Source organism: Poromitra crassiceps, assembly GCF_964638095.1.
Source record: "Poromitra crassiceps genome assembly, chromosome: 25".
Lineage (NCBI taxonomy): Eukaryota > Metazoa > Chordata > Actinopteri > Beryciformes > Melamphaidae > Poromitra > Poromitra crassiceps.
In genome coordinates this window covers 6,335,679-6,346,904 of record NC_139649.1, presented here as the reverse complement: position 1 = coordinate 6,346,904, position 11,226 = coordinate 6,335,679, and the positions used below count along the sequence as shown (strand labels likewise).

General features: G+C 45.1%; 1 protein-coding gene across 2 annotated transcripts in view; it reads right to left on the bottom strand.

Moving 5' to 3' along the window:
• Positions 1 to 418: 418 nt before the first annotated feature.
• Positions 419 to 11,226, bottom strand: part of gata2a (GATA binding protein 2a) — a 15,127-nt gene continuing 4,319 nt past the window's right edge. The window contains exons 2-6 of one of the 2 annotated variants that reach the window (XM_083661060.1): positions 9,755 to 10,174; positions 8,373 to 8,936; positions 4,961 to 5,106; positions 2,443 to 2,568; positions 419 to 1,718 (exon numbers count right to left, since the gene is read on the bottom strand). In XM_083661060.1, the coding sequence (XP_083517186.1) occupies positions 1,416 to 1,718; positions 2,443 to 2,568; positions 4,961 to 5,106; positions 8,373 to 8,936; positions 9,755 to 9,983 (1,368 nt within the window). In that variant the 5' untranslated portion in view covers positions 9,984 to 10,174 and the 3' untranslated portion in view covers positions 419 to 1,415. Of the gene's footprint in view, positions 1,719 to 2,442; positions 2,569 to 4,960; positions 5,107 to 8,372; positions 8,937 to 9,754; positions 10,269 to 11,226 lie in introns of those variants that run through there. The other variant, XM_083661061.1, reaches the window with a different exon arrangement.

The window sequence follows — 11,226 nt, the reverse complement described above, 5'->3', positions numbered from 1 at the left end:
ATATGTACGTGCATATGTGTGACTGACTGTGTGACTCGGTGACTTTGCTTACCCCAGCTTTGGAGCCCGCTGTCTGGGCACAATGGTCCAGCCTGAGGCCTCAGCTCCACAAAGGGGCCTTCACTGAAACAGCACTGCATCACAGATAGGGGAGGAGCCTGACCAAAGCATTCACCACGCTTAAGGGATCACACATCACAGAGCTTCCCTTGATACATCTGATATCACTTATGATTTTAATAATCAGGAACTGTTCATTAAAACAAGAGTTCAGTGTGTGGCTGTGTGCGTGTGTGGGACTGTGTGTGTGTGTGTGTGTGTTGTAGCTGCTTACATCAAGAGACAGAGGGAGTTACTAAACTTACGAGGCGGCGACGGCGTTGACTTTTAGTATTAAACTTTATTTCCTTTACTTTTTGTGAGATGGAAAAAATGATAAAAACGTACAGCTCAGGGGACAACATTTCATCTAAGATAGGTCAGTGTTTTTCTTTTACGTAATAACCATGAAATTAAAACCATAACAGTTTCCATGTGTCTTTGACGAAAGCCTTAAAGAGTGAAAATAAATTATCGTAGCAATAATTATAACATCAAATATAACAACAATAATAGCAATTAAGCGTTTATAAACACTCTATTTACTTGCGTCTTTTTTCCATAAAAGTCCATTATTAAAAACAGGTGAGCAATGTGGTGGTGATGTACAATCCAGCATGTGAGGAGAGCGGAGTGGCGGCTTGTGGGTACTGCAGTCTGGGTCTGCCCGGTTTCACAAGAACAGAGGTGTGTGGGTGCTGTGGGCGAGTACAGTCGGCTTTGAGACTTCCATCACTGAAGAGCCTGTCTGTCTCTGTCTCTGTCTCTGTCTGTCTGTCCTCCTGCACTGCAGCAGCCACTGTGGACAATAGCCTGGGAATGGACAGGGTGCAGTATCTCCGTCTACGAGGAGACGAGAGCATCAGGAGGCGAACACAGCGGGTTCTCTTAAGACCTCTCGTGAGGCTCCTGTTACAGGGTCAAGGAGAGGTGGGTACCAAAGTGACTTAGTAAAAATAAGCAAAAAGAATGACAAGCGTCTCCATTCACTCCATTTCCACAAGTCTCAGCCACCCGGGGGGGGGGGGACAAACGAATCCCTCTTCACATTAGCTCTGAACAGAGTCCGGTCAAAGTCTCGCTCTCTGTCCTTCTCAGTGAGGTCGCAGGCGGTGGGACGCACGCGACCCTCTGTCCGATAAAGTCCAACTGAGAGAGTCCAACTCTCCATCCAACCGCTGTACAAGTAGTCAGCTTGTGATGTGGAGCCATTTTAGTGTTGATGGCAATGCGCGGGCCCCCCGAGAATGGAGGAGTTCTGGGGGTGGGTGGGTGTTGTTGTTGGGTGGGGGTGTGTGGGGTGGGGTGGGCCTTCTTCAGTGAGGCTCGGCCCAGACGGGCGAGCGGCTGGAGTGGTGGTGGGGGTGACCGAAGGACGGGTGAATGGGCGTGGGCGTGGGCAGCATGTGTCCCGAGTGGCTGAAGGGGGGCAGGTGACCCATGTGGTGGGTCATGTGGCCGAGGCCCGGCCCGCCGCCGAAGGGGGACGCCTTGTCGTGCATGCACTTGGACAGCTCGTCGAAGCCGTCGCCTGCCCGCTTGTTTCTCTTGGACTTGCTGGACATCTTGCGGTTGCGTGTCTGGATGCCTTCTTTCTTCATGGTCAGGGGTCTGTTGACCTGTGGGGAGCCAGACATTAGCTACACGCAGCCAGACACAGTGCCTACACACAGACGGTATGAATAGTCGATTATGAGGCTTCAACTTTTCCTATTATTAGCTGCAAGTGCTCGTGAAATTTTAAATATCTCCGTATAAAGCTACATTAGATAGCCTATTGCATTTTCAATTAAAGTTAACATGCACTTCTTTCAGGGTAACCTAATGGGTCTGTATTGCACCAGTGTAAAAAAAAAATAATAATAATAATAATAATGCTATAAATGTTAAGCAGCTGATTTGCATATATAACTGCATTATAAGGCAAGGCACGATTTTTGTTCTTTCTTTATCTTTTGTCTAATTCAAACGCACAATCCTCCTCACAGTCAATATGAATACATGGCGATGGAGGCCAGGCTGGAGCTGAAAGGACCAGTCTCAGACAAAATCCTCATCAATGTAACCGACGCCGTTACACTGAATGACAGTCCCACCCCGCAGCCTCTCCGGGGAGTAACGCCCGTTACGCCCCCCATTGAAACAACGATGGATTAATAAAAAAGGACGAGCGGTGGGTTCTGCTTGACAGGAACGAGCGGGCTTTGCTTCCACACTCTCACAGTTTGCCCGCTCCTAAATCGATACGAGCTGTCCGCCCACTTGACCAGTACCGACCGGTAAGCCACCCCGCCCCCCTCTCCCCAAAGCCCGCAGTTAAGTGCGCTTTTTCAGGCTACTTACATTGTGCAGTTTATAGTAGAGGCCGCAGGCGTTGCACACCGGGTCTCCGTTCCCGTTGCGCCTCCACAGGGTGGTGGTGGTGGTCTGGCAGTTTGCACAGCAGGTGCCTGCACGTCTAGCAGCGGACTGCAGGAAGGAGAGAGAAACATGCGTGGTGAATAATGACCCATTCACATGCTTATTTCCATCTAGCCGAAAAGGTCAGCACGGACACTGAACTTGACATTAATACGATTTCTGATCCCGAATACCATGACCATTTTAGCCATCTTTAGCAGGCTTACACATTTAGAAATTATATGTTTTTCAAGCGACGCTGCTGCTGCTGCCATTGTTGTAATCCAGCAGGACACATCCCGCTATTTCCCAACATTGGCGAGACAGAAAGTTGTGTTGGGAGTTAAACGGTTGGCGAGTTGTGGTTTTTGTGAATGGAGGGTAATGGGCTAATTCAACTTTGAGCGATCAAAGCAACCACTTAATTAAACTGATCAAATTAGCCTAGTTAACCTCTCTATTGAATAGGACTAGCTACTATGATTTAGAGCTACACATGATCACATTTTCCAATTTGTGCAAATATAGGGGACATTTTTACCACTGAATTATTTGTTCCTGTCTACCACTAAGTTTGCAAATAATTGTCATCTTTAATTAATTCAATATAGTCTGACGTGTAGGAATATAATAGAGGCCTTGTATAAAGCGCTTCTTCGGCCGTCATCCAGGGAGGCAAGGCGTCTTAAGACCTCGGTGTCCTGTCTGGCAATGTGCTTGCACGTCCATTACGGATCGATTCTTCACACATAATAAGAAACATTAGCTTTACATGCAAGAAAGCCCCGCGGGCCCTTTGCGAGGCAAGCAGCATCCACGTTTTCTTTTAATTAATTTCAGGTGGACTCGTTGCTATTGACCCCGAGAACAACAAAAACAACACTGGTTCGTTTGTATGCCTAAAATAAAAAAATATATATCTACAAAAAAAAAAATACGTTGCGCATTAAGATTGTGCCGTTGCCCACTGAGCATGACAAACAAGAGAAGAACATAAATCCATTTATTTTTCCAATCCCCGCCCCTCACGGTCTCTCTCTCTCTCTCTCTTCACACATAAACGGGTCCTCCAGTGTTGTGATAATCTCTTTACAGTATATGTCAGCCTGCCTGGCCATAGAGAATGCAGCGGGCTGGTTGAAGGCGGAAACAGCCGGGAGCCTGGCTTCCTTATCTGGGCCGGGCAGATATCCGGATAGGAAACAACTGGATGCCCCTTTGAACACAACTCTGAAAACACTTGAGCTGAAAATGCAAAAGCTACAGCCACAGGACTGAGCCAATGGAAAATGTAATGGACTTTTCATGAGGAGGAACGCCGTAGTAGAGGTGGTCAAGGAAGAAAATGCAAAAAAATAAAATAAAAATAAATAAATAAAAATTCTAATCTGAAATATCTTTATTGTGACCCTATATTGCCCATTTCATTGGCAAATGGCATGCTGATGCTGAGAGGCTCATTAAATGTAAGCTATAGGCTCGGCACTGTAACCTATAGGCTATATTAGCCTGCATTTAAAAAAACACACAACACCATTTTCTGCTCAAATTTAAGAGATTACACTAAATTGTACCTATTAAAACGTGATTATTTAATTATTATTACCATTCTTTTATATGAAACCCTACTTGGATAGCCTACCAATAATGTGTAGGCTACATATATCTCTATTAGGTCAGTTGACAAACACAGTCTTAAGTTATGAAATGATTCAGAGAATTATAGTTTAATTTGTACAAAATTCTAATTTTTATTTCTGACTATTTGTGATTAACTTAATTGGAATTAACAAAGGACTTTTATTCATTGAAAAAGCAACCGATCTGGTAAAAGAGACAAACTTTTAGTATAAGTGAGTAAATGGATGTATAAGTGAGTAAATTAATGTTTCATGGTGCGCACCATGAAAAGAAAAATATTAAATTATCGTCCCTGTTTGAGACATTCATAAAATAAATCAATAGTCAGGTAATCATTCCCAAGTTAGCTCACCAATCAGGAAACACAATCAACATTTTCTAATTAATAATGCTTTGAAGGTCATAAAATAAATCAATTGCGCCACAGGGAAATATCTGCAGCTTCCATAGTGTTTAGTGACAGACAGAGGTGTCTGTGCAGCTCTGGTGCAGAGAGGCTACATCGAGGATCAGAGTGTTGTATGCATGCTGCATTTCATTTACTCAAGCCTGGTGTTAACTAAAGCAGCATGGGCATCGGTATCAGTAACAGTATCAGAAGTACCAGCAATAATGATAGCAGGAACAATGGCAATAGTAGCAGTATTGTAACAGGCCGTGCAGGGGGATCACCGGGGGGTGAGAGGGACAAACAATTCCAGGAAGATCATAGGGAAAATATAACTTTCCTGGAATTGTGCTCCCGGCATCTGCTCTGTGCTCATATTTGGGTGCCTTCTCTCGACCTGAAGCCATGGAGGGAGAAGAGAGGAGGACTCACCAGTCTGCGTTTGGGCTTGATAAGTGGTCGGTTCTGGCCGTTCATCTTGTGGTACAGTCCGCAGGCGTTGCACAGGTAGTGGCCCGTACCATCCCGCCGCCACAGGGGGGTGGAGGTGGCTCCGCAGTTGACACATTCACGGCCCTCTGCGTATAGTTCAAGTGAGGGAAAGACAACGGGAAATTTATATAATTAAAAAATTCGCCATCCGTCAGCGGCGACATGACTTAAAAAACACAGACGTATATAGCAGCTGTCCAGCTAAATCAGGCAACCGTGATGCTGGATGAACTGGCCGGCCTGCAGGGCTAATCCTGTAATATGAAGTCAAAGCGTCTCTCACGAGGACGTGCAGTGACAATGTCCATATCAGAGTGCAGGTGTACCCAGTCTACATGTCTGTCCTTTGTGCTGCTGGGTTGCAGGGTGGACCGTCATGGACACAGACACCTCTATGTAAACTGATCCAGAGTGGGGAGGCCAGAGACAGCCAGAACATGTCCAGAGGTGTCCAACGAGAATAATGAGACACGCCATCAAATTAGGACTACATTATTCATCAGCTCAGTGGGCACCCATGAGAGGAAACATAAGTGTGTGGGGGTGGTATTAAATGTGCCGGACATTGTTGCCGTCTCTGATGAAAAGCTAGCGTGCCAGTTGCTGCTGTGTGGCTGCCCCTAATAATATTGAAACTGCGTTCTCAAATCAGCATCATTGTTTTGATTTGCTTTGTTTTCTCCCTAAAACAACAGTATCGTGACCAAATCCTGACAAACAGACTTGTTGCTGTGCACACTGCTGGGGTTCAGGCCTGTTCACCCAGTAAGACTGAAAAAACCAGTATGGCTTCCCCCACATGCTCTCCTCTCCCAAACAAGCAGGTTTCACTGAGTTCAAACAGCCGGGTGCTAAACCGACCAATCCATTTAATTCAAGTATCCCTCTCTCCCTAGAGCATCATCTCATTATTCCTATTATAATGTCAGGGACACCCACAGTCACACCCTCGCTCTACAATGGAATTCGGCTGGAGCAAAGGCAAGCGGCCCTTTTGAAGTGTTTTGTCTTGGTGCTTTTGACCTCCCTTCTCTCCCTCTCTCGGTGTTTCGCAAGTCCTGTGACCACATCAACGCAAAGGCGGCTATTAACGCCTAAAATATGCATCAGCAGGGACTGATGTGTTGCACAATGTTTGAACATGGTAAATGAGGGAAACTGGAAGATGAGCGGTTAAGGAGAGTGGCGTTTAAGTGGGGTAGCTGTGTGGGGGGGGGAGGGGTGTATTACTTGTACAGGTAAGCAGAGTTGGGCTTTGAGGTTAGCTCAACAGGAAACCACACATGCTGTAAGGTATGTGCTGACAGCTAAAAATGTCATTGTGGCATTTTATACAACAATCAATCACCATTACTGGCACTGGACATCGACTTTGATAGATAAGAGCCTTTTCTAATGTCGTGCAGGCTTGATATGTTTGTGCTACTGATTCAGGCGAAGCCCGGGCCAGCTTTCTTTTAAATGTCACCGTATAACATTTCTCTGCTACAATAGCTCGCATTCACTCACGTTTATCAGTCAGAAAGCGCATTCCCTATAGGTGGATCAAAAGGCATTGGGGACAGCGGTGAACGGATCATAATTACACACGGCTACATTTGTAGCAGCTTGTCAACATCTTTCTGGTCCTACTACAGCTGCCGGTTCATTCAGAATGCAGCCATGAGTTGGAAAAGCTGACTATACCACAATGCAGGGAAACTGCAGTGCCATTAACGGCCTGAGTTGTTTTCCAAATGTCTGCACACTGATGTCAGTCTAAATTATTCCACTTGACTCTGACCATATTCAATCAGGTGTTTATCCACAGAGCCCTCTCATGGGCGGAGCTTCTTTCTAAACTATTCCAGTGGCTTTTTTGTTTTGTTTTGAGGTAAATTCAACCACTTATCTGCATTCTTCACCATTATAAACCATAATGTGCATTGGCCTATACCCCAAAAAATGATACACATTATAGCAGTGTTATTAAATAGCCTGTCATGTGACAGGAGAAGCAGATCTACTGTGTGGACCTGGTCGCCTCCATCATGTCAGTGCAGCAGCCAAGGCCATGCTTAAACACACAAACAGCAGGACTGTCGCCTGTGCTTTGTTAGTGCTGGGCCTGGGCTGGGGAGAGCGGTGGTGGGCGGGTGGAGGTCGTGATTTGTTCACTGAGGTATACAGGATATGGCAGGAGCCAGAGCGTCGTGACTCCTGCATTTTTAAGCGCAATAAAGGCCACATTTAAAAGAAAACAAGCCGAGGCACAAAGGGAACCCAGTTCAGACTAGCCTATAGCCTACATGGCGTCCAGTTAGAAGAAGTCCACAAGCACTTTTGAAACGGAAAAAAAAAATCCCTTTGTGTTTATGTTTGATCTGTTAAAAACAACGGGGATTTCTTTCTTTCAGGCGAACAGAACAATCTATTAATAATTCATTAGTTTAATTAGGCTGCCTTAATCTCTCATTCTTGTTTCACTTTCCTTCCCTTTAAGTTATTTCTCCCCTACTCAAAAAAAATAAAGTAATCATGCCAAAGACGGCCCGGGACGGTTAGTAATAGGTTGACCCTGATTAGTCAGATTTGTTTCATGTTAAATTCCTCCCTAAGTGACCCCCTTTTAAGTGGATGGTGCTTACAAGTGGCGAGGAGTGCGTTAAGGGTCGCTGAGACAGGTTTGGAGAGGAGAGGAGCGCCGCGGGGTAGAGGAGCCTGATATGGAAATGTTCACCCTTTTCAAGTGACCCAACTAGAAGTCGTGGTTTCGAGATATGACATCAGACATAGGCTACTGCGGGACAGGAGTGTGAACTGTGAAGCAGGACAATGGCGCGAATTCCCACATTCTAAAAGCAAAGTCCCCGCATCAAATGACACCAAAAGCTTATATTTTGGGGACAAGTGGAACAATTAGCCTATTGCTGATGGATAAGATATCGTATTCTGTCTGTGATCAATTATTAGAGTTAAACACGCATTGTCCTGAATGTTCCATGGTGTAGTTTATTTATTTATTTATTTATTTATTTATTTATTTATTTATTTATTTATTTATTTATTTATTTATTTATTTATTTATTTATAATTATATTTATTTATTCTAAGATGTGACTTCCAAATAATTTACTCAATTTACAATTTCACTCTCCATTATCAAAACTAAAATAAGATCAAATCTGGACTTATTGGTAAATGGCGAGGGTACCCGCCTTGCCAATCGACACAAAGTAGCTGCCTACCCCAATTTGTTTAGGCCCCAGAAGTTTTATCTGCAAGTTAAACCCCTCAAAAATAAATGGTGAAATGTTGAAGCACGTGTGGATTTCTCAAGGGGAAAACTTGGGAGAATAGACATGAAACTCACCTGAGCACGACCTGGCTTTGCTTTTACATTTGGGCGTAAAGCTGGAGGATGAACCGCCCAGCAGGCTCCCGGGGTGGAAGAGACTGCCGCTGTATTCGTGGGGTGTATGCAGGGGGTATGTGGGGTAGGTCGGGATGGGGTGGTGTGTGGCCGAGCTCTGGCTGTTCATCAGGCTGTTGCGGAGCGGACTACAGCTCTCCATTTTCATGCCGTCCGTCAGCTGCACCTGGTACTTGATCGACTCCTTCTCGTCCATTCTCGTGGAGGTGGGGGAGGTAGGGCCGGGATCTGGAGACACGTCCTTCGGAGGGGTCGGGGGGAAGCTGTAGAGGTGCGGGCTGGAGTGGGACGCTGGCGTGAGAGAGGACACTGGGCCCGTGCCGGAGCTGCCGCTGCACGGGTAGCCGGAGCCGGCGGGGTGCAGGCCCTGTTTGCTGAAGTGGCTGACCGCCCATGCGTTATGGTGGTGGGCAGCAGACAGGGCTGCTTTGCCGGGGTCCAGCCAGGGAATACCGGGGCTGTGGATGAGGTGTGGCCGGCAAACTTGGTTCCCAGTGAGGCGAGCTGAAAATCAAAACAATAGCCTATTTAACTTTTACGCGCATTACGCACAAGCTACATGTTGCCATCAGTCAAAAATATATTACCTGTTGAATACTCCAAACTATTCAAGTCCGACATTTAGTAGTCTCAGTTCCAGATGTTGATAAAATACTGCTAATTTATTAAAAATCCCAGTTTTAGAAACAATTAAGGCTTCAATCAAAACTTAAAAAAGAGTAAATGTGTTTTCGCCTATAGCCTACGATAGACCAAGGCCTATAGCATACAAGTAGCTTCTACTCGCCTGAGCTATCTTTTCATCGACTGCAGCTCTCGGACTACAGATTGTTATTAGTAAATTTGCGGTTTTTATTTTATATCCGGGAAGTGCCTCTCTCTCCCTCTCCAGAAACCCCTGCCCCAACAGAGAGGGGTTAAATGACATACTTCCCTTTCCTCTCGCTGTCATTTGCTAGAAATTCCTTTTATGACTGTGGACCAGAAATGGCAAGAAAGGCTCGTGTTGATAGCTATTCACTATACACTAATCCATGCATCGTTATAAAGTGTCAAATGTTTAATGCATTGCTATCAAGAGTAGGCCTAGGCCTATATAGAATTAATACCCTACTACAACATTCTCTCTCTCTCTCTCGCTCTCTCTCTCTCTCACACACACGTACACACACCCCTACAAACGTTTCCAACTGTTAAATGGTTTCAGAAAAAAATACCAATATTATTTAATTTAATTTAATAATAAATGTAATTGTCACCTGTCATCATAATAAAGGCAACTCCAGCAAAATAAATTGTAAAGTTGTGCGCATATATCTTACCATGTGCTTGACTGTAGGTGACCCTGGCCCGGGAGTTGGTGTAGTAGGGGTTCCCTTGAGAGTCCAAGTGGTTCAGAAACATGTCAACTTCGTCCTGGGGCAATAAGGGCGCCATGGGCTCCATGTAGTTATGGCTCAGGCTGTGGTGATGAGAGTCCGGGTGCTGGCCATTCAGCACGGCGTGGTGATGCGCCATCCACCGAGACTGATCGGCCGCTGCGACCTCCATGGCTATTGCTGGCCGCCTGCTTTCTTCTGAATGCGTCTCTGTGTTTAGGCTATGTAGGGTTTGTTTACCTCCAAGTGGAAGTTACAAAAACAAATCGTTATAGTTCCTGGGCAGTGAAGGTCTCGTCTGCGTTTAGTTGCTTCAGAAATAGAATCCTTCAATCACCTGGTCTGCTCCTTTCTCACGGATACCTGTAATAACACGAAAACAAAATGTTACAAGTCAATGCAAAAACACGGGCAGCTCCAGCTCTCCACAACGACGAAGCATCCTTGAGATTTTCATTCAATAGTTGTCGACTTGAAATAAACTTAGCCCAGCTTTTTGGGCGTCCTAATAATTAAACGTTGAAAAAAAAAAGTGTTCGTTTTCACTTCTTTCTCGATCGTACCAATGCGTTCCAACTGCGCAGTCCGTGGAAAGAAAATAATATGTTTCCTCTGGGTACCTGTTCAAATGTCGATCAGCTGACGGCAAACACAACTGTGATGCGTAAACCTCCTGATCCGTGCGGTACTCAGGCTCATTAATGAGATGTGGCTGGAGACTGATGCGACTGGCGCCAGTAAATTCCCATATCAAGCCGGGCGGGGCGGGGCCTTGGGCTGACTGTGACCTCCTGACAGCCAATCACAGATCAGCCCTGCCACAATTGGCTCGCTACATCTCTGCTCTCTTTCTTTCAATTTCCATTCCAAACAGTAATTTCCCTCCACCGAAAAACTAAAAGACTTATCAATCAGCGGTGTAATTTCTCGGGGTCTTTCTCTCTCATGAAGCTCACACTGAATGAGCAACCGGCTCCTGATAATGTCCTCTCTTTTTTATACTGGCAGTTAAACCTAAAGACAGACGTCTAACATGGAGGGAAATTCAATCGTCACAATATAGCCTATAGCCTATGTCTTCAGTTCATATTATAATGACTTTGAATGACTATAAGAATAACTTGGAATTTGACAATGTGCCTTTATTTGGAGCTGATGTGCAAAATATTCTAACAATCAACATATTTAAACCTTTTTTTTCTCTCTCTCGCTCGCTCTCTCAATCTTATGCAATGAGTTCGCAATATAATAGTAACATTGTAACTGTTACTTAATTACAAGTGTTGTTTTTCACATACTGCTGTTATGTAAATAAACGGTGTTTTCAGCACCTCTAAAATCAACAGAGGAGGAGTCGATTTATGACCCCGAAATTGGCCCCATTGTTGTGAGCGCCTAATTGTCTTTAAGGGCAT